Here is a 20,749-nt window from a genome sequence, read left to right as displayed (position 1 = left end):
ACATATATCTAAATATACATAAATGTTATAAAAAAAAAGAAAGTGTAACTAGACCTCGCGCTCTAGTATGCCTGTGTCCAGATTGCTCCAGTGTCGCGCGCCGGAGCGTCGATAGCCAAACATGCTCTTCAATATCTCCAGGCCGGACTCCACAGTGCTGCGCACATCGCTTTCGCTGCCCAGCTTTGGATTAATCTCTACCAGATCCATGCCCTGCACACGATTCGTATCGCGCAAAGCCTCCACAATGCTAATGCCCTCGCGTAATGTCAAGCCTCCGCGTACCGCTGTGCCCGTACTGGGCGCCACATTGCTGTCCAGTGCATCGATGTCAAAGCTCACATGGATTTTGTTTTGCGGACTCAGCGCATCAAGCGTCATTTCAATAATTTTGGGAACACCCACGCGATCGATGGACTGTAAGAAGCACATGAGGAAGAATAATAGATAAGCATCAAAAGCAAGAGCTGGCTGCAACCGAATTAGATAAACACTTTGTCAGATATTACTACAGAAAACTAATCAAACTTTTTAAAGCAAATTTATTCTGTAATCTAACAGAAGATTCTAAATATTTGCTAATATACATATAACTATGACTTTGCAGTTGCCCCCACTTGACTGTCTCAGCTTAATATACACTATTCAACTTTGTAAATATGCAAGTGTATAATAAGCTTAAGCGCTTTTAACGGTAAATTAAGCTTTTAGTACAAAGCTGTATTTACTGAATAGACTTGGCAATTGTTGAACTAGCAGCCATTCTAGAAACTAGGTACAGCCATCAATAATATCGCGCGCGAGCGACTCATTGGGTACCCTCCTCTCCCTGCTCTCTCTCTCTCTCTCTCTCTCTCTATCTCCCATTGAATTCGCGGATATTTGGATTGAACTAATGAGCTATAATAAATTTGCAGCTCAGAACCATTAAACCATTTTTCAGCGTATGTCGATTTTGCACGAGCCATAAATAATGGCTTGACAACAAGGACCAAGGCATAAGGACCTGAGCGCCGGATTCAAACGGATGTGGCTGAGCACGTATGTGTATATGTGTGTGTGTTGCAACCACCGTGCGATCGGAAGTTGTAACAAGCTATAGGGGAGTTGCTGCGCCTCGCTAACTGCCAGGCTAGGGAGTGTCCTGTAACTTTGCCGGCTGCAGAAGGGTGCAACCCCTATAAATGCGAAGCTTACAGCACAGCTCGCTGGTTTACATTTACAACAGGCACAGGGCACTGGCATACATACATATGTACATATCTAGAATTCGGTGTGTGCAATATGTAATTTTTAAGGCAGTCACGCACGATCGTCATTTGATCCTGGCACGCATATAAAACAAAACAAAAACCGGAATTTTTCCCAACTGCTACAATATGCGAAGAAAGAAAGAACGAAGGCAGCCAAACAAGAATCATGACGATCGGTGTTGGGTTTTCCTAAACTTACATCCATGGCATAGTAGCGTATACCAAATTTGTTCAATATGAACGCCTCGTAGGGGTCAATGTCCCGCAGTCCAATGTAAACCAATTGATCCTTGGGCAAACTGAAACGAACAAACAAACAAACAGGCAAATAGTAAATAATAAATAGGAGTCGAACGTAGTTGATTTTTTGTAAAAGTATTGTAGAGAACCTACGGCTACAACTTTAAACTCTGATCAATTTGATTGAGCTCTGTATAAACAATTGGCCCAGGTGTTTGTATTTGTGATCTTTGCTTTACTATTTTCAACAATTGACAATAGACTGAAAACTGCAACAAGAGAAACACATGCCACGATTAAAATGGCAAACAGTATGTCACCCTCGCTACATATCCATAAAGATCAGTAGGGCTGCTCTACTTAAGTCTCCCCACGATCAGTTCTCTCGTTGTTAGCTCGATTCGTTAGTGTGTGTGTGTGTGTGTGTCTTATGGTAATTTTATGATTATTATTATTACTTTTGGGAAAAACTGCATCTGTCGTTTGGCATAAATACATATATAGTATTGTTGTAAGAGAATGATCGAGGCGGGGTTCGTTTGTGCAGCGAGACGTGCAAAGTTAAAAGCGCCCTAAGGACTCAAGCGTTATGTAAATGTGTGTGTATGTGTGTGTGTTTTGTTTCCTTTGCAGGCATTGTTTCTTGTTTTGCAGGATTTGTGCAGCGACGCTGCCTCAAGCCACTGACGTCAAAGGCAGCAACTGCAACCAGTGAGGGGGTTGATGAATCATAACGACACGAGCTGCTACTGCTGCCCAGCCGATCGTTTGGTGCAACGCCAGCAGCGCCTACCTTACAATATTATTTTTTTTTTTAGCTGCATATGGTCTTTAGCTTTCTGTTTATACAGACTACATTACTTACACACACACAGACACACATACATGCATGCAGACAGAATATAAATGGGTTAAGGGATGTGCCGACCTTCGCTGCAACCCCACACACAATGCATTGTTGTTGCTGTAATCTTGTGTTGTCTGCCTTTTTTAATCCCGCTTTGTTGTAATGCGGCCAAGGTGCTGATACAATGGTTTTGTTTTCGCTCGAGCCACAGGATTACAGTATGCCCCATTCTCATTCCCATGCCTTTACTGCACCGCATGCGCTTACAATTTAACATTGACCATTTTTTCTCATTGTTCGTAAAGCAAACAAGGCAGATCCCCCACCCACATTATAAACACTATATGCATAAGAGAAACTAAGTTAAAATTAGGTTAAAGTAAAGAGTATTTTTTTAGATAATATGTTTTAATTGATTAACATGAAATAAGTTTCGAAATAAACTTGTCAATATTATAGATACATTTGTATCCTGTATTGTTGTGTATATTCTTCGAATATATTCCATTGCATACCTCGAAGAGATTGGCCAGCAATAGAAATGCGTCAGCAGCAGCAAAAATCGGTAGAAATTTAATATTATCAAAAATCAAAAGCTATCTCATAGGTATGTACATGAGCGTCTGAACGATGAGCTAATCAAACTCCCATTTTAGAACAAAGTTAAAAACAACGTTCATATGTAAGTATATATAGAACATAGTTCCATATACTTACAATCATTGATAAATTATGTTTATATCAATCGCAGGACGAAAAGACAGACAAGCACTTGCGCGTCGCCGATCTGTCTCGCCGGGCCACCCCCTTTTAAACAGATGCGAGCGATTGGCAACCTAAATCTAAAAAAAAAGCGAAACCGAAACCACCCCAGCAAAAGTTGAGTTACATTTTTGTGTTTTGCTAACATCAGCAGCAGCAACTACAACAATAATAACAATGTGTTCACTCTTTGTAAATTAGAACAGACAGGCGGCGGCACATTTGTAATGCCGGGCGGCAAAAATCGGCTCATTGTAACCGGTGGGCAGCAGAGCAGGCGACAGGATGAACATACATATATACATACACATGTATGGCAAAAATACAAGCGCAATTAAGCACACGCATGCCAAAAACCATATTCAAGTTCCATGCTCTCCGGCATTGGGTTGAATAGGGGGTGTATAAAAACAACCCCGGCGTTGGTGGTTGCAGTGCAAAAACGAATAACATTATTTCCAACAGCCCTGCTGGCTGACTCCTTGGCAAGGATAATGTGCATGCCAGCCAGAGAAATAGAGAGCGAAAGAGAGAGTGAGTAGCAGCAGGAGAAAGGGCGTCAGCCTAAGCCAAGCCAGCATCATAAAACGGTTGACGACCTTACATACATACACACATACATACTTGCATATTAATATTTTATGTAATTAACTCAATTACATACTAAAACTACATGTTATACTTTGTTTTTTCGCATTTGCACCATTAGAAGTTGATTTGGCATTCGCCTGTCGATGCAACTCTTGACTTTCTGGCAACTCCTGTGTCATCTAATGGTCTCTGCAGATGACTCGATCGCCAGCTGTATAACAGAGTTGCATGCATACACACATATGTACATACATACGTATGCCAGTATTATATTTCGGTTTTACAGAAGTATTGCACATCAGCCATTTTGTCGTTTGCTTTAAATTTAAAAAAAAAATTGCGCTTTATATGAAAAGTTTGTTATCAACAACAAATCGTTTTTCATGTAAAATGTACATATATTTTTAATTCAAACGATCGCGGCGGCACCCACCCCAAGTGGCGCTCGATGGGAAAGAGATTCTTTCCTATTTTCTTTCACACACGCACACTCAGCAGAAGCAGCAGCCGAAAGGCCGAGGAGCAAATATACCTGGCGAGAAAACTGGCATTGAAAACAAAAACAAAAGCAGGAAAAACAGCAGCAACTGCTGGTCAACTACGCGAGCGAGCGAGTGAGCGACCGAACCGAACCGCACCGCGCACACTCTTTGTCTTTTATCTTGCTTACTCTCCCTCACTCTCACACATACATACATACGCATGTGGATATGGATATGCGGAGCGCACTCACAATTTATGCATAAGTTGTGTGTGTATGTGTGTGTATGGCATTTGTAGTTCTTGCGGGGAGGGAAAAGAGGCCTGCGTTTACGTTTTACGCTCGCGTCATTTTCATTTCCACGCTAGACGTTGTACGTCGCAGTTCGTACGTTTCGCTCGTGTGCGCTGTCTCTGCCTCAGCTCGTGCTCTGCTCATTTAGCAATTGATTTTTTTTTTGTTTGTTGAAAAGTAATGAATATAAGGAACACATCAGTTGAAAATTATAAAACAAGGCAAATTCTGTGCAAATAAAAAGTTACCCAAAAGTGTAAGAACGACAACCAGCAGCATACAAACAATAACAAAAGCGAGATCAGCAACAACAACAACAACAACTACACATACAAACAGCGACGGCGACGGCGAAATTGGAAGATTTGCCGCAATACAAACGTAAGCGTAACGAACGAATAACAAAAACCAACAACAAGAAGAGCAACTAGAAAAACAAAAACAACAACAAAATACCACAAAACTGACCAATTAACGCTACGCGCTGCATAATTGTGCAATTATATACTACAAGTACATACATATGGGTATACACATGTAAAAATACATATGTACATGAAGTGTGTGTTTGTGTGTGTTGTTTGTTTCTGTGGAACAATTTGTTATATGCTAAAAAGCAAAATTACAATATGCAATAAGTATTAACAAAAAATGTAGCCAGACAACGGACAGGCGAACAAACATATTTACATATGTATGCATGTATATGTGTGTACATAGTTCAACAAACTCAAAAGAGAGGCAACGATCGATTTTAAATAGTAGTAGATGTAGCAGCACTGCAATAGCAGTATGATCAAACAAACAAACAAACAAACATATGCGCATATGTACATGTAACAACTATGTATTGTAATTGTGCTTTTAAAAATCAAATGTGCTATGCTTCCTTTACGTTGTGTGTGCTGTGTATCCGTAATTCAAAACGCTATACACATATGTATGCGAGGTACATGTATCTTGGTATAAGTGGCAAAAAGGGCGCAGCAGCATATCGATTTTATGTGCAGGATGGAACATTGTATGCCGATAACTACGCCAGCGACAATACTAGTAGTAGTTGTCAACATTTATGGCAAGCCGTGGGAGAGAGCAGCGTGTAGTAAACAAAACGCCGGTTGCAATAAATAATATATACATACAAACAAGCCTACTTATGAACAAACACACACACACATGCACACACACAATTGTTTTTGAGCGATCATATAAATGCATACATACATATGTATGTATTCTAGTAGTTTGTATGTGTTGCCACGGCAACACTGGCTTACAAAAAGAAATAAAAAAAAGTAGTAGGAGGGCAATATTGCGCGGAAGTACGAATTAGATCAAATCAAAAGCAAACCATAACATTTATTTTCATGTTTTTTTTCGTGTTATTTTTGTACAAATGAAGCTTAAAAAGCCAACAAAGCTGCTGAAACAAAATAGCGCGTGTTTTAATTTAATTTAATAAGCGTGTGTTGTCTAGCAACAAAAACAACTAAAGTTTTTAGATACTAAGTGCGTTTGGTGTCTGTATCTGTGCATTAACAACTACAAATATGTATGTATGCACACACATATGTGCGATTTGGCTGAATGTGTGTGTTGAAATATGCCCGCTAGTTAAAATACATTATTAGAGTGTTAAGTGTATAATGAAAATATACATAAAATTCGACAACAAAAACAATAAGTATATGTATTATAGCGAATACAATACATTGTATGCCATGCCATGCCAAAAGGTAGCAGGGCGACCGAGCGGGTGGCTCTGCCGCGCTCTCTTTCAAATATTGCGCTCTTCATAATTTAGCACAGACACTAGACAGGCAGGCAGAGTAGTAACAGCGCCAAGCCAAATGAGAGATACTTTTTGAATTAATCAGTATTGAAAACACAATAGAAACACAAAATAAAAGCAATTGCGAAATTTTAAAAAGCAACAACTTCTGAAAAAACATTCAATATTGTGTAACAATAACAAAATTTCAAATGTTTGTACTAGCAGCGATCTTTTTTTTTATAAGAACAATTACGCGCAAGAGATACGTTTGACTCTGTGCGTGTATGTGTGTTTATTTACATCAGTATATGTGTGTGTGATCCAAAAAGTCAATGCTTTGTTATAGTTTTTAGTTTTTTGGGAAAAATCGATAAAATCGATACGCATATGTGCAATATTTTGACCGATTTTCTTACGTTATTTTGATTTTTTGTTTCTACTTTAGGGTTTTGCTTTGGAAGTTTGAAAGAAATTGGCCAAGCACGTTGTGTTAACAAATCTACGAACAACACCAGCGACAGGAGCTAATAGAGAGAAAAGTGAGAGAGACAGAGAGGTCTTAAACTAAGGCAATTGCAGTTGGAGCTGAGTTAGAGCCTGCGCCGTGTGGAACACGAGCGCGTGTATAAATTAAGTAAATCGACATAAAAATCAAAAAAGCATCTGTGGAAAAGCTTAAAACAAGTGAGTATTTCAAATTTATATTTTAGCACCTTTATATATAGTATATATATGTGTACACATACGTGTATTAGCTGTTGTATTTGGTGGTGAGCTAGCCTAGACGTGAAAATCTCTCCAGTTGGCATGGAAATTGGGAGAATGAGAACGCGCGTGCTCTGCCTTAAACGTGTGTGTGTGTGTGTGGGCGTGTAAATCCATGCATAAGTGCTGTGTGTGTGTGTGTATATACAAATGTTTATATGTACGTGTGTGACAAACAGTTTTTGCGTTTGACCTTTTGACTTGTGAGCGCGCGCGAGAGTCGAAAAAACTACAACGTGAGTCAAAATCGGCAAATGGCAAAAACTGCGCCACCCAAAGTGCAAGTTCATAAAGATCACAGCGTTGCCATACTGTTCGAAATAGCGTCCATTGTCAAAAATAAGTTTGATAGGGGGTGGGGTGGCCATCATACTATACTATATTATACTATGCATGAATTTTCTATTTAACCCTTGGGCCGCGGCACTACGACAGACATTAGTAAATTTTTGCAATAAGCAATATTACAACTTGTTTTTGCTATTAAGGGTTGCTAGCCGCTACTGCTGCGGCTGCTGAGAGGGCTTAGGGGGTGTGTGTATATGTGCTTGCATGTTTGTATGTATGTATGTGTAGGGTGGTTGCTCATTTTAGTTTTTGAACAACTTTTTATTTTTGGTAAGCGCTTGCTTGCGGCTTATTTCATTTTTTGTAATATTTTTATAAGGGGGTGGTAGGGAGAGCTGCTGCCGCGCCTGCCGCTGTAGTAAGCTCGTTGCATGTTTTACATAACTCTGTGCTGGGCTGGGCAGGGCTGGGCTCTATGCATATTATGTACGGACAACAACAGCGAGCGGCAAGCGGCAGGCGAGAAACGAACGCATAAACAAACGAGTAAGCGAGTAAGCCAGCTAGCGAGCGCTTGAGCTGTAAGGGCGAGTAGCAACACTACTAACCCCAGCATAGCACGAAAGCCTTTGGCCAAAGGACCTGCGCTCAGTAGCATTGTGAGCTTGGGCCAAAGCGGGTCTCTCAGCGGTAACGGTTAGCGGTTAGCAAGTACGTCGACGATAAATCAAAAAGCTCAACAGCAACTCTCCACAAGCCAAACGGGCAGGCATAAAAAAAATATAAATATAATCTCTAGCGGTGCTTTGCACTGCACTCGAGCTTCGTCTACTTGTCAGCGTGTGTGAGTGTGACTGTCCCTGTGACTGTGTGTGTGTGAGAGAGCGGCTATTGGTTCAATTGCTTGAATCAGAGAAGAGAAGAGAAGAGAAGAGAAGAGAGTACTTTCCCGTACGTCTGTGTGTGTGTGTGTATAAGAGTGGGTGTGTTTAAAAAGAGAGAAAAGTAAGTTTTGCCGGTGCAAAATTTTGAACTTAACTGCCAACTAACAATTAACAATTAACAACTAACAACTAACAAAATATGAAACTAACTAAACCTAACCAAAATTAAAATCGTAAATGTTGCTTACTAACACAACAAGCAAATAGTTTAATCTTGACACTTAACTGTTTATTTCCATGTGCCTCGCCGACGTTGGTCTCTCCAATTCATCAACACCAACTTACACCAACTACTCGAACAACAACTACCAACAATCATCAACGTTCTTCAGTGGATTTCATGATGGCAAACACCGGCGCCACGGGCGTTGATACACAAGCGCAGTTAATGCAAACCGCGGCAGCAGCCGCCGCTGTGGCAGCAACAAATGCCGCAGCGCCAGTGCAAAGTGCAGCCGCCGTGGCCGCGGCCGCTCAACTGCAGCAGCAGCAACAGGTGCAGCAGGCCATATTGCAAGTGCAGCAGCAGCAGACACAGCAAGCGGTTGCCGCGGCGGCGGCAGCAGTCACACAACAGTTGCAGCAACAGCAGCAGGCAGTCGCCGCCCAGCAGCAGCAACAGCAAGCACAGCAGCAACAGCAAGTGGCGCAGCAAGCTCAAGCGGTTGTGCAACAGCAGCAGCAAGTGCAGCAGGCCGTTGTTGCCGTTCAGCAGCAGCAGCAGGCGCAGCAAGTGCAGCAGGCGCAACAACAACAACAACAGCAGCAGCAGCAGCAAGTTGTGCCGCCGTCGCCCGTGCAAACCAACACCAATGGCAATGGCACCAGCTCACAGAACGGCAGCAATGGCAGCACGGAGACGCGCACAAATCTGATTGTGAACTACTTGCCGCAGACAATGACCGAGGATGAGATACGCTCGCTGTTCTCCAGCGTGGGCGAGATCGAGTCTGTGAAATTGATACGCGACAAGTCGCAAGTGTATATTGATCCGCTGAATCCACAAGCGCCCAGCAAGGGCCAGAGCTTGGGCTATGGTTTCGTCAACTATGTGCGGCCACAGGATGCCGAGCAGGCGGTGAATGTGCTCAATGGCCTGCGGTTGCAGAACAAGACCATCAAGGTCTCATTTGCGCGCCCCTCCTCCGATGCCATCAAGGGCGCCAATCTCTATGTATCCGGCCTGCCCAAGACTATGACACAGCAGGAACTGGAGGCCATATTTGCGCCCTTCGGCGCCATCATTACATCGCGCATTCTGCAAAATGCCGGCAATGATACACAAACCAAAGGCGTGGGCTTCATACGCTTCGATAAGCGTGAGGAGGCCACGCGTGCCATCATTGCTCTGAACGGCACCACGCCCAGCAGCTGCACAGATCCCATTGTGGTGAAGTTCTCGAACACACCCGGCAGCACCAGTAAGATCATCCAGCCACAACTGCCAGCTTTTCTCAATCCGCAGCTGGTGCGACGCATTGGCGGCGCCATGCATACGCCCGTTAATAAGGGCTTGGCACGCTTCTCGCCCATGGCTGGCGATATGCTGGACGTGATGCTCCCGAATGGCTTGGGCGCCGCCGCAGCGGCTGCCACAACGCTGGCCAGCGGGCCTGGCGGTGCGTATCCCATATTTATTTATAATCTGGCACCCGAAACAGAGGAGGCGGCGCTCTGGCAGCTGTTCGGCCCCTTCGGTGCTGTGCAATCGGTGAAGATCGTCAAGGATCCCACAACGAATCAGTGCAAAGGCTATGGCTTTGTCTCCATGACCAACTACGATGAGGCCGCCATGGCCATACGTGCGCTCAATGGCTACACCATGGGCAATCGTGTGCTGCAGGTCAGCTTCAAGACCAACAAGGCCAAGTAGTGGAGCCACACCATATATCTCAGCATTCGGAACAGGAGAGCAAGTACACTCACACATATACACCCACACACACAAACATACACTTAACTACTTATATACTTATAGTACACACACACACACATACACCCAACCAACAAGAAGAAGAAGAACAACTCAAGTATACATATATAAATATGCATGGTACAACGGTAACTAAGCGCAACAAAACGTTTGTGTATAACACACACACACACACATACACACACCGCATACACATACGGAAACACACACACACACACACACTACCAGCTATAAACAAAAGCAAATGCCATGCATAGATTTTTGAGCTCCTTTGGCTTGAAAGACTTCATCTAAACAACGAAACGTAGCTAAAAACAAATATCTTGTTTAGAATTTAAGTAAAAAGAAAAGTTCATAGAAGCAAGTTAAGCAAACTCTCAAATGTGTGTTGATCAACGTGTTCAACAACAAACAACAAACAACAAACAACAAACAAACAAACAAACAAACAGAATGAAAGAAAAGACAACTGATGTCAGTTCTAGTTGCAATGCAAAGCAAAACGAAGAAATCCGCAAACAAAACAAAAAACCTAATGAAATTGATTAGCAAAAACAAATTTTTAAAACTATAATTAAGTAATCAGCAATGGTATCTTCCAGTAACAAAATTTATAAGAATTAATTCCCAAAAAACAAAAAAAAAAAAAAAAACTAAATCATACAAGCAAAAAAGGAAACTGTTAGTTACACTCCAATTTTTCTACAATTTAAAAAATAACAAAACAAAAAAAAAAAGAAAGACAAACAAAAACAAAAGCTATACCTATATTTAAAGCCATTTGTTTTTGTTTAATTTTTTTTTTGTTTGTTCTATTTGGAAACGAGACGAGGGGACGTTGGCTTTGGCAGTTGATTTCCTTAGGGGCTAACCAAAAGTATTTAAAATGAAAAAACCATATAGAAAATAAACACGTATGGAGGCTGCTACAGTATTACAACTAAACAATAACAAAAAAAATAACAAAAAAAACAAAACAAAAACAAATTTATTAATTAATATACGTATAATAAATGTTTGTGTTTGTTTTTTAAAATATGTTAAATCGTATTGGTAGCCATAAGGGAAATTTAACCAAAGCTAACGTTCACACATAGATACATACACACACACACAAACACACAGATACACGCAGAAAAGTTAGAAATTTTTGGGACATGTGTGCAAAACATAGAAAGAAACGTTGGGTATGGAACAGAGTAGGAAAGGCAAGCGAACAAAATAAAAATACAATAATTTATGCGCAAATTGAAAGAAAGTTTTACTAAAGTGAATAATTGTTAGTGAATATTACTTACTATAATATTATATATACATACATATATACCTTATATACTTTATATATAATGTATGTATAGTTGAAGGAGCAAGTAAGCTGCATAAACCAATTTGCTAAACATTTATAGAGTTTAAACAAAGCGTAGCACAAACAAAACAAAAAATATTAAAAGAGAAATGAAACAAACTCTGTAACTTGTGTTTACAAGCAAAGCAAATTCCATGCAAGATTTAAACAACAACAATAACTTTTTTATATGACAAAAACAAAGCATTAGCAAAGCGTTTTTTTAGCCAAGTAAGTCAACTTTTTGTTAACAAAAAAAAAAAATACCAAGAAAAAACAAACTATAAAAATAATATTGCGAGGGAAAATCGAATGTTATGATTATGAGAGAGCTCGACAGAATTTCCTTTAGAATATGTATGTTGTATGGATTTGGAGTATGAACCCCCACAGCTCCCCAGCCCACCCCTTAAAAAACAAAAACAAACACACACACACCCACACACGAACATTATAAATTGTAAACATTTTTGAGATTTAGTTGAGTTGAATACCATGATTTAATTTTTATGATTTAATTTCAATTGAATTTTTTGGTATATCTATATGCGTTTTGTGTATGATTTCTTTGTTTCTTTGTATTTCCGAAATAATATAGTGCATACCATACATATGTATGTATGTATGTGCATATATATTTATATATATAGTATGTATGTTTATTTGTTTGTCGCGATCGCTTGTTGTTACATATTATAGCAGCCATGCATATTTTTTGTATTGTATATGTTTAGAGACCTAAGCGAGATGATTCTAATTTCAAATTTTTCAATAATTTTTTCAAATTAGTTATACACACACACACATACACACACTCTATGTCTACTTAATTAATTAATTAATTCATTTCAACTATTTAAGTTATACACACAGATAAAACCTTAAAGCAAACATCCTTAGCGAAAAAACAATTAATGCATATGTATGAAAAATATGAACAAAATTATGATTTGTTTTAACATTCATTTACATATATTAAATATTAGTTCTTTTTTTTTTTGTATAATTATAGGCAATTATTTAAGGTTTGAACAAAATTTGCAACAAGAATTCTAGTCAGCAAACTGAGAAGTAGCAAATGAGAATAAAGTTTATAAGAGGCAGAGAGGCAAAGAAATTTCAAGATGAAAACAAAAAACAGATACACATAAAAAAAATTAAGAAATAAATATAAATTCCAATATATGCAATTAAACATAAATTAAAATTATAGCGTAGACACAACAATTGAGGAAAAATATACAACATACGAGTACATAAAACATATATAGGAATCCCCAAATCGCTAAAGATACACAATTAGAAAAGTAGTAAGCCAAGAATGAATGAGAAGCAGCTAAGAATAGCAGAAACTCCCATTAAAATATAATAAGCCTAGCAAAATTGAGTTGATAAATTCTTTAAATACAAATTCAAAATACACACACACACACAACACATACATATAATTATTTATTTATTTGTTTAAATTTATGTATATATACATATATATATATAACAGACCCAAAGATTTTTTCTATATTACATGTATGTAAACAAATAACTAAGCTCTTGAAAGGAAACATGAGATGAGAATGAAATGAACTTTTGCAATACAAATTGCTAGATTTATTTATATTTAAAAATATTTATATATATATGTGTTATGTACACACACACACGCATATGGACAGACACACTTAGACAGAATGATGATTAAGTGAAATTATGTACTTGATTTTATTTAATTTATTTGCCAGCGTACTATTTATCAACATGTATGAGAAATACGTATTATTATTTTTCATTAGGTGTATGTAATTTTAATATTGTGCAATAGTTTTAAAATGAAAACAGCAGCTACAACAACAAGAACAACAACAACAAAACAAAAAGCATACATCTCAATTACGATTATTATTGCATTAAGTTAAAATGAAGAGAGAAACAAAAAATTACAAAAAATACAAACAAAACAACAAATTCAGTTCAATATTTATATTTATGTAATTTATAATTAATATGAATTACTTTTTTCGTGTAATTTTTGTATATTAAGTAAATTTGATATATTTATATATTATTCATATATACATATATATATTTTTTCTTTTAGTTTAAGTAACAAAAGCAACAAAACAAATGAAATGAAATGCAAAACAAAAAAACAAAAACAAACAAATATTATTTATTGTATTTTATAATTAATTTAAAACTTTCTATTGAAAATGTGCTTTGATTTATGATTTAGAACGTCGAGAAAAAGAATTAAGCATAAAGAACACAAAAGAGAGCGCAATGAGCTTACAAAGAACAATATAAGAGAGAGAAACAAACTGTAACTCGAATTGTATCTCCATCTATCGCTTTCACACATTCATACAAACTCGTACACAAACCAAATTTACTCTCTGTCTTTTCTCTCTCTCTCTCTCTCTCTGTCTCTCTGACCCTCTCTATATGTCTAACATACTTTACTCATGAATCTTTCTGAAAACCTTTCGATTTTGATTTTGTATTTGCTGTTTTCATTTTGAGTTTATTTTTTTTTTACTTTTGTACGCCATTACTAAAATGCTGCGCTACTCATACACACACACACACACACACACACACACATACAGACATATTAAGCTATTGATCATATGGATCAGTGTGCCAATCAGCTGTCGCGTGCTTATATGTATATGTAGATATATATAACTGATATCGTATAAGAGTGGCATTGTAAGCAATCTCTCTCTCTGTAGCAAAACCACTTGTGTAATGAATTATGATTTACCTTATTTTATTTATTTAATTATTATGATTATGATTACAAAATATTATTTTTGATTTTATTCTTGATTTTCTTTGTTGGTTCTTGAATCTAATGAAAACAGCAACAACAAATTTCCCCTGAGTTTGAATACGTTTATAACTCATTTATATTTATGTTTACTTTTATGTTCTTTTTTTTTTTTGGAAATTTGATCTTTTGCCGCAACGAAAACAAAACCAATATGAATAAAAAAAACCAAAACACTTTAAATTTATTTTTTTCGCTTTTGTTTACATATTTTTTTCTGTTTATTCTTTTTAGTTTTTTTTTTATTCTACATCTACTATATAATAATACTCTTATATTTATTATTTTGTCTACCAAACTCCGTCATGTGCCCCGAGCCTTTATACTATATTGAAAAAGAAAGACGAACTTAACGGAGAGTGGATGCATTCATATCCGTTAACTCTAGCGCGTTCAGTCGTTATCTCTCTACAGAGTATTATCCTCTGAATGTAAAGAATTTTTGCATGGAATTAACTTAATGTCAGTTCACCTGCCAATTGCTAGTCAAGTCAGCAAACCCAAAGATCTCAATGTTCTTAACATTTCCAAGTAAACTTTAGTCAAACTGTATTCAATGTATACATTTATAATTATATTGAGGGGATTAACGCCTAGTCAAGACCAAGATCGGTGGACGTACTTTACAATATTGTACATACACATACACTCACACAATGTTTTTACATCAATCCCTACCAACAATTTCTAGCACATTCCAGCAACCTGTGAGGACTTAAACACACACACACACACATTATTACTCGTGTATTTAAAAAATAAAATATATATTTTCATTCTGTATCTTTTTTTACCAAGTGCGATATTATTTTGTATGCAAAACGCGAATACTTATACTTATTTGATTTGAGTTAAATAATTTATTATATTATAACAATTATTATGATTAGTTAGACCTAGTCTTATGCTTAGTTATCATATAATACTTAGTATATACGCTTATTATTTACATGTACTGCATTATTTGAACTCGAAATGAACAAACAATTAAACAAAAATATATATACACACATACAAACGATATGAGAGTATAACGGGGCATACAAGAATAATTAACTGAATATAAAAAAACCAAGGAACAAAGAAATGATACACACTACTACTACTACTACTACCCGTAACAGCATAAAGCACTATGCATATACGCATATGATATATATGTGTATATAAACAACAACAACAACAATTATTATGATGATTAACAATTTAATTTTTTATTAACATATTTATATATTAATTAATTAGTAATATTTATCCAACAACATTTCAAATGATATTTCAACAAATAATGGAAAACAAAGCAACAAACAAAACAAAAACATGAAATTAATATTACATATAAATGTATTTGCAAAATATATAATTATGAGTTTTTCTTACTTTCGCATATATATTCAAAAACATATAAAAATCCTAAACATTGTTTGGTTTCCAACCGTTTCGTTCACTTTCTTTCTATGGCTATATATCATTTATCTCTTAGTAATTCTCTTTCTGTTTCCTAATTTTGTCATTTCAAAACTAAGTACAACGCTTTGATTTTACTGCGTTCGCTTCAATTCCAATTATTTGGTTGTGTTATTTCTAATTATTATCTATTTCCAGCGTTGCTTCTAGCTTTGTCTAGTTTGTCTTCAGCTACTTTGTTTTTTATCCCCCTCCCATCACCAAATATGCTAATTTGAAAGCTAAGTAGCTATTGTTATTATTTGAACTTTGTGTGCTCTTTCTCGATTTCTCGTTGTAATCTCTCTTCCGCGTTGCTCTTGCAGGACTTTTTGTAACATTCTTCTTTTTCAGTTTTGTACACATTGCAGTTGGTTTTTCTTTTACGGTCTAAACTGTGCTAAGTTCACTTATACATACAGACACACACACACACTCACACACAAACAAACAAATACACTCTACACAATTATTTCAGTTGCTGTGTGTGCTACAATTAAACCAACAAAGTGTTCGTAAACTTAACCTTACTTAAGCGTTAAGAATAATCGTTTTAATTTTTACTTTCTGGCGCTGATTGATTTGATTTTGATTTAGAAATGTAAGTAATCGAAAATCAAAAAAACGACTAGCCAAAAAAAAAAAATTAAGTAAAAGAAAAGTAAAGCAAATATTGTTTATAATTTGCCCTCACTTTGTGTTCCAAGCTCAGTTATTAACAAATGAAGCGCGCTCTTGAACTAACTCTCTCTCCCTCTCTCGCTCTTAAGCTGCTGCTGCTGCTTCGAATCCTTTACCACACTCAAACGCACACACGTATATAATTGAGCTCTGTGATGTTTATCAATAGTTAAGCGATTTTGTTTTGGATCAGTTTGTTGTTGTTAATGTAACTCTCACTTTCTTTTACATTAATACTGTTGTTTTCAAGTGATTATATTTTGGTAAGTAAAAGCAGTACACCCACCATTTGAAAAGAAAAGAGAGGGAGAGAAAGAGAGAGAGAGAGGTAGTGTGTAAAACCGCCGATCTGAACAATAAACAAAGACAAATATTATATTATATATTAATATCATATAATTTGATTTGCTTTCCTCTGTACAGCGTTTTATACATACTATACATACGTTTATTTTCTTCCCGACAAAACAAAAACTAACAACAAAAAAAAAAAATAATGAAAACAATAATAATATTTAATAAACATAGCCAATGATGATTTCTACTTTAAAAATGGTTTCTTGTACTTTTTTCTATTGTAGCTGCAAAACCGAAAAACAAAACCAAGTTGAAAACTGCAAAAATAAAACATTTCTAATTTGTTTCTTTCTCTTGATTTATTTTCAGGCGTGTGTTGTTCGATTTTCAATTGTATTTGACATTTACATTTAACTTGAATTAATTAATTAATTAATCAACGCAATAATAATTGTATGATTCATTCAATATTGATTGTAATTATTTACATATGCATAATACTTACTTACTTAATTACTCGTACTTACTATATACACCAACATAAAAAATCCTTCCCCCCCCCCCCCCCCCCCCCCCCCCCCCCCCCCCACCACCAAACCTAAACCAATTAACACCTCTAACCTATCTATTACTGTATGTGTATACATGTGTATGTGTGTGTATATGTGCCTGTATGTATGTAAATGTCAGTGTGTTTGTCCTGTACATATAAATATCCATATATATATATATACATACAATACATATATATATAGTAGAAAAACCACACACACATGCATACAAAAGCTCATGCAGAATTTTCAGCCAAAAGCTTCTTTCTAAATTCTAAAACTTTCGAAAAGCATAGCAGTCAATCATTCGATTTTAAATTCTAATTTCAAACACTTGTACAACCCATTCCCAGTTGTTATATGTTCTGTATCTTTCAGTATAATATCCCTACTTTAATTTCAGCGAACTCGATTACATGTATTCATTTTCTATCTTTGTCGCGCTCTATCCCACTTTGCTACAAACATTAAAATACACACACACACACACTCACCTAAGACTAATTATAATTATCAAGAAATTTATATATATATATATGTATGTATATTTTACTTCCTTTTTAGCATCATATTTTTCAAGCGATTTCGATTTGGATTACCGATTATTGTGATCTATAATTTTAAGTTTTGTGATTCACATAAAAATAACACTATATACTTACATATATACCAACATATCAATATGTACCTTGTACATACATATATGAGGTATATGTGTGTATATAGTATATATATATATGTATGTATCAAACCAGTTCTTAACATTTAAGCTAGCGATTTTGAATTTACGGTTTTCGGTTTCGATTTGATTTGTTTTGTACTTTAGAGCACCACAGCCGCACCACAACGGGGGTGTGCCCTTGCCACGCCCCCAAACTGACCCAACATACTTAGATGTAGGCAAAACGCGGCATTTATAATTCGGCTAGATAGTGTCCAGTTCCCGTCACACACACCCAAATAAAAAAAAAAAAGAAAAAGCAAAATGAAAAGTCATGCACCATACATAAGTATATTTATGTATAACTATGCTCGTATTATATATATCTATCTATATATGTAAATACATGTATATGTAGAGTTAAAACATAATTAGGACTTAGGACTTTTATTTCCGTGATCTTGTTTTACTTAAGTTCGTATATCCTTGTTGGGATATTGAAACTCGCAAAGCTATGAGCACCAACTAGATCATGCGGATTAACCTCTATATGTACATTCAGTATTATTTTTGAGCTTTTATCTAGTTGTCCATAACATTTAGGTATATACATATACTATGATTATTATTAAAACTTTATGTTTTCAATTGTGCGCTGTAAATTATTTCAATTTCTTTACCTTATCAGAGAAATATGTTTCCAAGCTTATTATATTTTCAATTTCGTAGGTAAACAAATTCTCTTATCATCTCGCTCAGTTGTTTACATTTATTTCAAAATATTTCTTAAAAAAAAAAAACAAACTACAAAAACGAAAAAATTATAAAGACTTGAAACTGATACTGCCAAAACAATTGTATATGTTTTACTAAATGATAATGTTTAGATATTTAAAAGACTGAAAGCGCAGAAAACAACAAAAATGAAATGAAATGACAAAAAAAACAAATCAAAATCTATAAATCGAAAACAAAAAATCAAAAACTTAGTTTGTTAAGACGACTGTGATATTAAAACCAAAAAAGCAAAAATAAAAAATAAACAGAGCTAGCTTTAAGCTCAAGTTCTATAGATTTCATAAGTAAACATAATTAGCTTAAGCAAATGACTAAGAACATTATGAAGAGAAGAAGAAGAAGAAGACTAAAACTAAGAGCAAAGTGTTTGCTTGTCGACGTTAGTTTATGATGTCAATTATCATAAAGAGCATTAACTTAAAGCGAAATAAATAAAAACACAAATAAACACACAGATCACAGATCACAGACAGATAAATGGCCAGACACTCACCAATTGGGCGCAATCTCATCCAGTGCCGCATGCTGCCAAGTGGCACGTAGCTGTTGCAGCAGAAAGGACACTGGCATACCGTGTATGTTGCCCGACTGCGATGTTGTATGCAAATTGATATCCGCATGCGCATCGACCCACACTAGCGATAAATTCGGCGTATGCTGCAGATGACCCGCAACAGAACCAAAGCCAATGGCATGATCGCCACCAATTGTTAGAAATTGTGAATTCTTTTGCAGCATTAGCTGAACTTGCTCGATCAACGCTCGATTGCAGGCCATAAACTCTGCATAGTTGCGTATGTGATGATAGTGCTGACGCTGCTGCTGCAGCAGACGCTCATCCACAGCGTACTCCAAGTTGCCATAATCCGTGATCACCAGTCGCTCTACAAAATCAAATATGAATAAAAACAAATTATTGCCAATACACTACAACTTTGTTGCTCATTCTCTCTCTCTCTCTCTCTCTCTCTCTCTCTCTCTCTTAGTAGCAGTGGGAGTGGGAGGGATTGACTTACCATCCCCATTTTGCAGCACTTCCCTTAACTTGTTCTCGCGCAGCAAATCCGGCGCCAGTTCAACGCCCTGCTTGGACTGTCCCTTGCCAAAGGGCACACCAATAATGCCCAGTGTCTGGTTGACGGCAGCGCTTAGATTACGTCGCCTCAGAGTGTTTCCGCAAACTTGCGTCAAAGTTCGTTGTGTGCACCTCCACATTATGGATCTCTGCCTTGCACGCTGCGCTCTTAACAACTGAGCTGGCGTCTCTCACTTTCGCCGCTGACAACTGTCATCTGTGAGATGCCAGTGCTGACGCGTCAGCCGAGTGGCTGATAAGGTTTCCAAAACAGTTCCTACTCCCCAACGCCGTCCCGCAGCACCTCCAAGCTAACAATTGACGCTGATAAGAGCCAGCAGAACAAGCGATAACCTTGATCCTGGCCATACGCATCGACTCACTCACACACATGCAAAACATGCATAGTGTTTATAGTCTGCGTATGTTAAGAGCGTCTATATGTCCGATAAGCGCTTGAACTTTACCTACATAGTGTGTAGCGTATTAGCTAACCAACTAATGCAATTTAAATGTGATATTTATATGTAAAAGATTTGGTTTGATGTAATAAGCATTTGTTATGATGTAACTTTATTTGTTTATCCAGTTGAGAGCGACAGACTTCTCCACTCACTCTGTCTGTCACTGAGTTGCTGCCTTTCAAAGTTTGAGCAACACAACCTTTTGTTATTGATGTAACAAAATATCGAAAGTGTCAGATCCAAATTTGAATACAGTCCTATTCAGATGCATCTCACGAGCTGAACAAGGCATAAAACACTGAAATCGGACGTCATTTCGCCGAGTTAAAGCTTATCAAAGCTTGATATTTCACAGAAATTTGTCTTGTCTGTTGACTATTTTGCTGATAGCTTCGCCAAATAATTTGTATGCTCATTTTAATTGTGCTTTCC

At 36.8% G+C, this 20,749-nt stretch overlaps 2 protein-coding genes across 3 annotated transcripts; one reads left to right on the top strand and one right to left on the bottom strand.

Moving 5' to 3' along the window:
* Window positions 1–31: 31 nt before the first annotated feature.
* LOC108606396 (arginase-1) lies at window positions 32–20,227 on the bottom strand. The gene is made up of 4 exons (XM_017996475.1): window positions 19,795–20,227; window positions 19,272–19,662; window positions 1,453–1,552; window positions 32–417 (listed from the first exon to the last, which is right to left on the bottom strand). Exons 1-4 carry the CDS (start codon window positions 19,991–19,993, stop codon window positions 49–51), a joined length of 1,059 nt encoding a protein of 352 aa, XP_017851964.1. The 5' UTR covers window positions 19,994–20,227; the 3' UTR covers window positions 32–48.
* On the top strand, window positions 4,536–10,825 carry LOC108606397 (protein elav). Of its 2 annotated transcripts, XM_033294310.1 has the most exons (3): window positions 4,536–4,849; window positions 6,688–6,926; window positions 8,572–10,825. In XM_033294310.1, coding segments are annotated over exons 2-3 (1,542 nt in total). In that variant the 5' UTR covers window positions 4,536–4,849; window positions 6,688–6,925; the 3' UTR covers window positions 10,113–10,825. The 2 variants fall into 2 exon arrangements, with proteins under 2 accessions (XP_033150201.1, XP_033150202.1); XM_033294311.1 differs by lacking the exons at window positions 4,536–4,849; window positions 6,688–6,926 and adding an exon at window positions 8,284–8,300.
* Window positions 20,228–20,749: the final 522 nt, after the last annotated feature.

This window comes from Drosophila busckii, chromosome X, assembly GCF_011750605.1.
Source record: "Drosophila busckii strain San Diego stock center, stock number 13000-0081.31 chromosome X, ASM1175060v1, whole genome shotgun sequence".
Classification (NCBI taxonomy): domain Eukaryota; kingdom Metazoa; phylum Arthropoda; class Insecta; order Diptera; family Drosophilidae; genus Drosophila; species Drosophila busckii.
This window is presented reverse-complemented; position numbering and strand designations above follow the sequence as displayed.